This window comes from Scyliorhinus torazame, chromosome 28, assembly GCF_047496885.1.
Source record: "Scyliorhinus torazame isolate Kashiwa2021f chromosome 28, sScyTor2.1, whole genome shotgun sequence".
Lineage (NCBI taxonomy): Eukaryota > Metazoa > Chordata > Chondrichthyes > Carcharhiniformes > Scyliorhinidae > Scyliorhinus > Scyliorhinus torazame.
Window position 1 is genome coordinate 11,256,543 of NC_092734.1, and position 10,161 is coordinate 11,266,703.

The 10,161-nt window shown below is 50.0% G+C and overlaps 1 protein-coding gene across 1 annotated transcript in view; it reads left to right on the plus strand.

The window, feature by feature from the left end:
* mcu (mitochondrial calcium uniporter) overlaps positions 1 to 6,806 on the plus strand; it is a 140,123-nt gene extending 133,317 nt beyond the window's left edge. Inside the window, exons 5-8 of the mRNA XM_072491470.1 lie at positions 1,247 to 1,407; positions 2,255 to 2,458; positions 3,542 to 3,658; positions 6,149 to 6,806. Coding sequence (XP_072347571.1) covers positions 1,247 to 1,407; positions 2,255 to 2,458; positions 3,542 to 3,658; positions 6,149 to 6,226 — 560 coding nt within the window. The 3' untranslated portion in view covers positions 6,227 to 6,806. The remainder of the gene's footprint in view (positions 1 to 1,246; positions 1,408 to 2,254; positions 2,459 to 3,541; positions 3,659 to 6,148) is intronic.
* Positions 6,807 to 10,161: the final 3,355 nt, after the last annotated feature.

The following is a 10,161-nucleotide window of genomic DNA, read 5'->3' on the forward strand; positions in this document are numbered from 1 at the left end:
AAGAACCCAATGCTGTGGTGTCTGACGGTCTTGATCAGGGCGCCACCATCCTGTGTGGGATTTGCGAATCAACTTTAAAATTCTTATTACCTCTGCAAAGCAACTTTGTGAGAATTGAGATCTGGTGCAAGACTTGACAATTGTGCTGGGGCCAAGACCTTTACGATGTTGCTCTGCTGTCACCTAGTGGTAGGCAGCACAAAGTGCACGTGGCTATCGGAATACTCTCGCTGCCGTTGTAGCACCCACTTCCATTGCAGCCTGTTCTCCCTCAAACCTTCATAGCCACACAGACGCAAAAGACAAGTGCTTCTATTACCTTTTTGTGATTGTTCCAGGAGTTCGAGCACCATTCGTACTGTCATGTTGCCGCCTTTTTTTCCTGGGAGCTTGCCGTGCAGCAAATGGCCGCCTACGTAATCGACACGGTGCTTCAGTGACATTCGCTGTACACGATTGCGTTTGAAGCATTAGATGCGATAAGAGGCCTTATTATGAATCTTGCTCTGTTTATAAGGTTATGGTGCGGCCGCATTTGGACTATTGCGTGCAATTCTGGTCACCGCATTACAGGAAGGATGTGGAAGCATTGGAAAGGGTGCAGAGGAGATTTACCAGAATGTTGCCTGGTATGGAGGGAAGATCTTATGAGGAAAAGCTGAGGGACTTGAGGCTGTTTTTGTTAGAGAGAAGAAGGTTAAGAGGTGACTTAATTGAGGCATACATGATGATTGGATAGGGTGGACAATGAGAGCCTTTTTCCTCGGGTGGTGATGTCTAGCACGAGGGGGACATAGCTTTAAATTGAGGGGAGATAGATATAGGACAGATGTCAGAGGTAGGTTCTTTACTCAGAGAGTAGTAAGGGCGTGGAATGCCCTGCCTGCAACAGTAGTGGACTCGCCAACATTAAGGGCATTCAAATGGTCATTGGATGGACATATGGACGATAAGGGAATAGTGTAGATGGGCTTTAGAGTGGTTTCACAGGTCGGCGCAACATCGAGGGCCGAAGGGCCTGTACTGCGCTGTAATGTTCGATGTTGTCCAGCTCCCCCTCAGGCAGCGGTTTATTCATCCCCAGCCTCCAGTGGTGACCTTGGGTCAGTCTCTGAATTGAACCCAGCGAGTGGAGGGTGGGGCAGTGTGTCTGAGGGGGTGACTGTTGTCGGGCCAACTTGCTCTGGGAGTTTCGGGAAAGTTCGCCTCTTGACTGTAAACGTTCTTTTACTTTTCAATTTGACAGAGAGCCTGACCCATGAAGACACCGAGACGATGAATGACGTCAAGATCCTTGTGCAGAAGCTCTTCACCGCCTTGCACATTGAGGAGCACCAACTGCAGAAGGAGCAGGAGCTACAAAGACGAATGGAGGAGCTCAACGCTGAGATTGAACCACTTGAGAAAGTAGGTGCACGTTCTCCTCGCTGACGGACATTGTATTTTCTCAGCTGGCCAACATACTGGCTGAGGGTGTACGCACCGGTGACGTGTTATTCCACAGGCGCGCACTCTACTGAAGGGCCAATTCACCCCATGTAAGAAATAGGAGTGGGCCGCTCAGCCCTTAGAACCAGCTCCTCCTATCCCTTAATACCCGTCGCATCCAAAAATACATTGGCTCCCATCATGAATATGCGCAGTAAGACGATTAGCAACACCAGGTTAAAGTGCAACAGGTTTATTTGGAATCACTAGCTTTCGGAGCGCACCTCCTTCACCAGGTGAATATGCTCAACAGGTGAATTCCAAAGATTTGAGGGAAGAAATGTCTCCTGATCTCGGCCCTCAAAACGGTTTTATATCGGTAGCCTCATGTTCCGGCCTCCCCCATGAGGGGGAACATCCTCCCATACCGACCCTGTCCGGCCCCTGTAAGAAATGTATACTTTTTAATTAGATCGTCTCTTAAGTCTTCTAAACTTTTCCCTCATAGGCCAATTATGTTACTCCTCTAGTGAGCCTTTGTTGTACTCCCTCTTGGCCAAGTACATCCTTCCTGAGCCAAAGAGACCAAAAGTGCTCATCCCGCTGTGGCCGCGCCAATACCCCGTATAACTGTTGACCTCTCTACCCTTGTGCTCCGATCGCCTCGTCACAAAAGCTAGCACGTCCTTTCTTTTCCTAACCCCTTGCCGTACCTGCACGTTAACGAGAACATTCACCGCTTCGGCATTTTAAAAAGTAAGCGTTACTCGAGCTCTTATCGCTGAAGATTCTCTTCCTCTTTTTTTTCTCCCCCCCTACGGCGTAGGTCAAGTTGGAATTAGCCAGGAGAGCCGAGAAGAGGTCGAGCTGGGTACTGTGGGGAGGAATGGCATTCATGGCCACGCAGTTCGGAATCCTGGCTCGGCTCACCTGGTGGGAATATTCCTGGGACATCATGGAGCCCGTCACCTACTTCATCACATACGGCACTGCAATGGCCATGTACGCCTATTTTGTAGTCACGCGGCAGGTAAGCCCTTGCGCTTTGCTTTTCCTTCCCAGCCTGGTTTTGGAAGTTGCCTGACGTTTGTTTATGTTGGAAAAGAAAAATACAATTCCCGATCCTTAAACCGAGCACGGGTTTTTACAGCACCGACGCAGGCTGGTCACCCCAGCCGGTTCATGCCGATCTTCCCCCCCCCCCCCCGCCCAAATCTAATTCCCGTCCCCTCTGATCTCTCCCCATGGGAGACTTTGCGGGCAGCACTTGGAGAGGTTTGAGGTGGCAAAGGGGAGGGGGGGTGAAGAGGGAGCTATTCCCCCTTTCTTTTTTTTATACATTCTTTCATAGAGCGTGGCAACGCTGACCAGCCCTATTGCCCACACCTAATTGCCCCTAATCGCTAGGCCATTCCAGAGGGGGTAGTTCAGAGTCAGCCACATCACTGTGGGTCTGGATTCACGTGTAGGCCAGACCGGGTAAGGGCGGCAGATTTCCTTCCCTCAAGGACATTAGTGAACCAGACTATCGGCAACGGTTTCACGGTTAGCTTTTTAATCCCAGGTTATTCACTGAATTTAAATCCCACCGGCTGCCTGGGTGGACTTTGAACCCTCGACGCCCAGAGCATTAGGCTGGGTTACTAGTCCGGTGACTTTGTTACCGTTTTTCCTCAGGATTTGGTTTGCCTCCACTGCTCAGACCCGCGTCCTTTCCTCACTCGTAGTCCCAGTGCCATCAGAAGGGGGGGGGGGGGGAGCAGCATGCCGACCGTTTCCTTGGCAGCTCCAGAGGTGAGAATGTTCACTCTGCTGTTCCCGGGTAATATTCATCCCCCAACCGCGTCACTAAAAACAGACTGCCCGCTCGTTATCGCATTGCTGTTTGCGGGATCGTGCTGTGCTCAAATATTGGCTGTTGCATTCCCTGCATTAAAACAGTGACTACACCTCAAGTGCTTCATTGGTTGTAAAGCTCTTTGACCATGAAAGGGGCCGTATAAATGTAGGTCTTTAATGTCTCCTTTCCCAAAGTTGGGCATTTATTTTCGGTAATTAACTTACCCCTCGTCATGGAATCCTCCTGATACCCTCTCCGCTCTGCTTCCCACAGGAGTACATTTATCCCGATGCCAAAGACAGGCAGTATCTACATTTCTTTCACACAGCAGCTCAAAAGACAAAATTTGATATTGAAAAATACAACCAGCTCAAGGATGCGATTGTTCAGGTGAGAGGAATGACGGGGTTGCTGGGGTAACCAAGGCTAGGTCCTCTGTTCCGCGGATTGGGACTGGCTCCCTGTGGGATTGCGAAACGAGCGTGGTTAGGAGACGTCCGAGTGACAGAAACCTAGTGTAGACGGGGTGGGACGCCATCTGTGTTCGGCATCCAAATTGTGCGGGATGGGGCACTGCTGCATTTGTAAATACAGAGGTGGGAATCCTCACCTCGCTGCCCAGAGTGTGAGCTCTCTATGCTCTGTCTCCTACATGGGATGCGGTTAAAGGGTTAGCTGCACAGGACGCTATTAGGAAATGGGTGTTGCATGTAGAGAGAGAGAAGCAGAATAGTCCTCTGAAAACAACTTACTCTCTGCTAGGACCAATCCAACCCAGGCAATTACTGCCCCGTCAGTCTACCCTCGATCACCAGTAATGGAAGGTATCGTCGACAGCGCTTTCGAGCGGCACTTACACAGCAATGACCCGCTCGCGCGCTCAGTTTGCCAGGGTCACTCTGATCCTGACCTCATTGCAGCCTTGGTTCGAACACGGACAAAAGAGCTGAACTCCGGGGGGCAGCACGGTGGCGCAATGGTTAGCATTGCTGCCTCACTGCGCCAAAGTCCCAGGTTCGATCCCGGCTCTGGGTCACTGTCCGTGTGGAGTTTGCACATTCTCCCCGTGTTTGCGTGGGTTTCGTCCCCACAACCCAAAGATGTGCAGGCTAGGTGGATTGGCCACGCTAAATTGCCCCTTAATTGGAAAATATTGATTGGACAAAATGGAAAAGCTGAACTCCAGAGGTGAGAGAGTGACTGCAGGCAGCATTTGGTCGAGTGTGACATCAAACAGACTGGTGTCAAATGAGAAGCAGGGGGGAAACCCTCCCTGCTGGTAGGAGTCCTACCCGGCACAAAGGATGTGGTTGGCGGTCAATCATCTCAGTCCCCGGGACACCACTTTGACATCCTCAGGGTAGTTGTCCTCGGTCCAACCATCTTCAGTTGGTTCATCAATGACCTTCACTCCATCAGAAGGTCAGAAGTGGGGATATTTGCGGATGACTGCACAATGTTCAGCACCTTTCACGACTCAGATAATGAAGCAGTCCGTGTCCAAATGCAGCAAGACCTGGACAATATCCAGGCTTGGGCTGACAAGTTGCATTCATTCCACAGAAGTGTCAAGCAATGACCATCTCCAACAAGAGAGAATCTAACCATCTCTACTTGATATTCAATGGCATTACCATCGCTGAATCCCTCACTATCAGCATCCTGGGGGGCTTACCATTGATCAGACTCTGAACTGGACTAGCCATATAGATACTGTAGCTGCAAGAGCAGGTCAGAGGCTGGGAATCCTGCAGCGAAGGACTCGCCCCCTGACTCCCCAAAGCCTGTCCACCATCTACAAGGCACAAGACAGGAGTGTGATGGAATACACGCCACTTGCCTGGATGAGTGCGGCTCCCAACAACAATCGAGAAGCTCAACACCATTCAGGACAAAGCAGACAGTTTGATTGGCACGCCCATCCACAAACATTCACTCCCTCCACCACCGTCGCACAGCGGCAGCCGTGTGCACCATCTACAAGATGCACAGCAGGAATTCACCAAGGCTACTTCGACAACACCTTCCAAACCCGTGCACTTGAAGGACAAGGGCAACAGATGCCTGGGAACATCACCACCTGCAGGTTCCCCTTCAAGCCACACGCCATCCTAACTTTGGAAATGTGTCACTGTTCCTCCCTGGTCATGCAATGATTTGTAAAGTGGGATGAATTTTAAAATGGATGTATTGCAGTACCAGGAGGCAGTGTAGCTCAGCGAGCACAGGGATGGTTGGTGAGCTTCAGCAGAGTTTCTTCTGTGAATTCAAGTTAATGTAAGATGGGCGTCCAGGTGTTTATTGGAATAAATTAAATCGAGAGGTGAGAAAATCCTGGATTGAGGGTTTCAGCAGCAGCTGGGCCGAGGGGCGGGGGGGAAGGGGGGGGGGGGGGGCGGGGAACTGGGTGATGATATGGAGGTGGTAAGAATGGGCCAGGGGTTTGCTGACGGCCGGATATGTGGTGGGAACCGGGTCTGGGGGTTAGGGAGCACACCGAGAATGCTGCAATCTGGCTCAATCTCAGATTGTTGCCTGAAGGAGGGATTTGGGGGGGGGGGACACAATGGGTAGGGAAGGAGTATGAGGTGGAGACGGAAAAGGGCTTGGACGTTACTGATCGCCCAGAACTGGTGGCCAGACGAACACTCGTACAATTTGGACACTGTGGTAAGAGTGCTGAAGGAAATTCATTTGTAGCTTTGGGACATCCTAAACTCCAGAACGATTCACTGAAAAGCAAGTTCTTTCCTACTGTAGAATACAATTGATTTGTGCGGCAACATTGTGGTGTGGAGGAGGGGGAGGGAGGGTGGGGCAGTTGCCCCAGGCGATTTGGGATTCCTGCCCCTTGTAACGCTGGATAACTTTGCATTTCAGGCCGAGCTGGACTTGAAACGTCTCCGGGATCCACTCCAGCTCCACCTCCCCATCCGGCCAGTCAGTGACCAGGAGTGAGGAACACACGAAGGGCGACTCCCTCTTTTCCCCCACCTCCCTTACCCCGCCCCTCCCTTCCACCACCCTGCCAGTCCACACTTCCATTCCCACCCGCCGACCCGTGGAATGCCTGGCGACGCCGAGACCGGGGGTTGGGGGGGGGGCACCCCCTTACCCATTGGAACCGAACGCTGGCGCGTTCTGAAGATTAGCCGAGAAAGGGGGGGTTTTGAGACCACATCGAGATGCCAGGCGCCTTGCAAACGCCAACAAGGCGGACAGAGCGGGGCGCCGCCTTTCGAACTGACGGCACGCGGGGCAGATGGGGGAAATGCACGTTTCCTCTGTGGGATTTTTTTTAAAGAAAAAGATTTAATGAATTTATTTCCATGCATTATTTTGCAGTTTTACCTTGTTTTGTGTGCAGATTTTACAAACTGTGGATTCATCTGACATTGCTGCAGTCCTTAAAGAAAAATTATTTTCAAAAAAATTGCATACAATTAAGTAAAAGGGCATCATTTGTGAAAAAAAAATTGTACAAAAGAGCACTGTAATTCTGACAATAAATGACTTTCACGACTGTTTTGGAGCTAAACTGGGTGTTGCCTTTGGTTGCTGATGTTGGGTGCTTGCTCCCGGTTTGTGTCTAGGGTTTGCTGCACTGTTGGCGGTGCAGAAGGCTGCGGTTATCTCGGTGTTGGCTGTTCCCTTCACACACTGCCTTTAATGACAGTTCATCACTCCCCGGCCAGGCCCTCAGAAGTCCAGGGCAGTGCCTGCCCCACTCCTGACCGTTCTCAGGAGGTGACGGGTCTGCGATTGGCTCCTGGAGATTGTCTCGGCCTTCCACTGTCACATTAGATTTGCCGCTTTTGGGTCATTCTGCCCCCCCCCCCCCTCGCGTCAACTTCCTCAACAAAGCTTGCAAATCTGTGTCTCAGTGGGCGCGCAGGAGCTCCTTAGAGCTCCACATGGATCTTCCAATTGCTTATGCGCCTGCACATCCCCCCCCCCCCCGCGGGCCCAGGTACCAGCTTGTCTGCCCTCTCTGCTTGTGACTCTGAGGGCGTGGGGGCAGAGCAGGGGCACATTTTCACGGTGCGGCCAAAGTTACAGGGCAGCCTGGCCAACGATGATCGAATAAAGAAGACTGCGAGAGATGCATGACAATCGATTTAAGCAGCAGCCTTCGGTCCACCCAATCCAAATTCCATGTTTTATTTTAAACTTGTGAAAGGGATGGCGAGGTCTCTTTAAAAAGGTGTTTGTTGTTTGCCGACTGATTGAGGATCCCCCCCCCCTGCAATGTGATAAATATCCCTTTGCATTAGGGGCTACCTTTGAGGATTTAATAAGCACCCGAGAGCATTTAGCTGGGCATTTCACCTAGATTCTTAGTTCCGTTAAGTGAAGAGTGAGCCATAATCGATGCATGTTGTATCAGTGTGAGGGTTCAATCGGGAGCAGGTATTTTGCATGGTTTTTAGAGCGACACAAATGAGAGCTGTATTGTAACATCTGTGCCAGTCACAATTGCATGTTCCCTTTGTATTGTCCTTGCTGACGGGAGTGACCTGCCATTCACTGTGATCTTTTCGGGTTTGTAACCAAAATGACAGCCATAACCTTTTCAGAGGAGCTTTGACGCCATTTACTGTGCATCTCAGGAGCGCGTCCACCTGCCGATGGGGTGGCTGCTGAACTATTTGGTTTTGCTCCGACAAAACAAACACGACTCTCAAACAGGTTACAGCACAGGCTTCTGCAGACTTGAGAAAAATACACTTTTTAAAAAATCTAATTTTTGGGTCTAACGTGTTTAGTTCACAGCTCTCAACGAGTGTTGGAGAGTGAAAAGCTCTTATGATGTGTTGCAGGTACAAAGAGTGTCCCAGTGGTTTTATGTCCCGCATGGCTTTGTCCCAGTTTGGCCGGGGCACTGTCGTGAACAAATCTGTGCTATTAGCACCAAAACTGACCACTAACGTATGCAACCTGTAAAAGGGTAACAGTAAAGTTGCCATAGTCCCAGGTGACCACAAGCTGCTTTCCCCTTTGAGGGGGAGAGCTGGCTGGTGGTGATGTAGCCTGGGGGGGGGGGGGGGGGGGGGGGGGGGCGGGTGCAACCTGTAACACTGGACCAGCTAACACGCAAAAGAAGCCATGGCCGGTTTTCATTGCCTCCACTTCCTGGGCTGAACAGTACACACGTCTGCGCCTCCAGGAGTGAAGGGCAGTGTTGGAGATGAGTGCCTTAGCTTCATCGCCTCGCCTGGAGAACCCTTAGGGCAGCACGGTAGCATGGTGGTTAGCACAATCGCTTCACAGCTCCAAGGTCCCAGGTTCGATTCCCGGCTTGGGTCACTGTCTGTGCAGAGTCTGCATGTTCTCCCCGTGTGTGCGTGGGTTTCCTCCGGGTGCTCCGGTTTCCTCCCACAGTCCAAAGATGTGCAGGTTAGGTGGATTGGCCATTATAAATTGCCCTTAGTGTCCAAAATTGCCCTTAGTGTTGGGTGGGGTTATAGGGATAGTGTGAAGGTGTGGGCTTGGGCAGGGTGCTCTTTCCAAAAGCCGGTGCAGACTCGATGGGCTGAATGGCCTCCTGCACTGTGAATTCTATGAAAATTCTATGATTCTAAGAGACTGTGATGTACTAACTGCACCAAATGCAAGAACCAGATCCTAGACACCCAAAGTAACGTGCATGGGGGAAAAATGAGAGTTTAATTACTGTAACCCAAACAGACCCCAGGGGGGTACTGGCTGTTCCTTTCTCTAATGAGGATAGTAGAAAAATAAGTGGAATGCCCAGCAGGGTTCAGTTTAATGTGGATGTTTTGAAATATATATATCGTACACACAAAGGGAATAATAACTGCAATGTACCAGTGCAGATGGTATGTTCTATTTTGGATGTTCTTTGAAATGTGTCACAGAATTCCATATGTGACTGACTATGAAATTGTTGGATATGTGGCCTTCCTGGTCACTGAGGGGCGTGTGGATGCCCCTCGCAAGTGATACAGTAAAATGCCTTTATCCTCCAGCACAGGAAACAACAGCAGAATTTTCGTGATCACGATGCCATACTTGAATTTCCAGTTCCTTACCCGGGTTTAATTAAGCTAACCCTGCGAGTACTGAAACTTGTTTGTAGTTGTCAGAGTGTCTTCTACCATGTAACATTCACCGAAGTTCTCTTATATGTAACTTTTTAATGCTGAATATTATGGAGCAAAATCGGAGGAATGTATCAAGCCACAGACCACTTTAACTGATGCTATTATTGAATAAATGGCACAACATAAAAATGCACAAACTTTGCCGTCGTGTTTCTTTGGAAGGGTTTGTTAGTTGTAGCTTACTTGATCGTAGGACCAGCTAAGATTGCCCAATCCCTTTGTGATTGCCTGGGAAGTGAAGATTAGTCTCTACATTGCTGCCAGAAATCGAGAACAATCTAGGACATTAATACGAAATTGTTTTTGAATCATTTCCTTTGAACATTTTTTGGGTGGAACCGTTGGGTGGTCAAATCTGTCTATCCAAGGTTGGACATCCTAAGCTCTTCCCTAAGGACAGCTCAACTCATTAAGTCTCATACAGCACAGTTGTCTAGCGCCTTGGTGAATTTCCCCAGAGCCAGACAGAGGGTATACCTGGCTAAGGCTGCAGCTATGTGACATACAATAACAGGTCCTCTTCACGTCTATCTTCCAATGCACTTCATTTTTCCCAAGTCATGGAGAAGCACTGGCAAAGAGCGAGAGAGGGGAGGGGAAAACCCTCAGGCCAATTTAACAAAGCTCTGGGGGAATTCTCTCCAATAATGTTTCAGGGCTTTGGGAAGCCACAGATGCTTCTGAAGCCAGCGACCGACCAACTTACACTCCCAAACTGAAAATTTCCACTTTGCCTGTGAGGAAATCGTACTCACCACAGCAATCTGT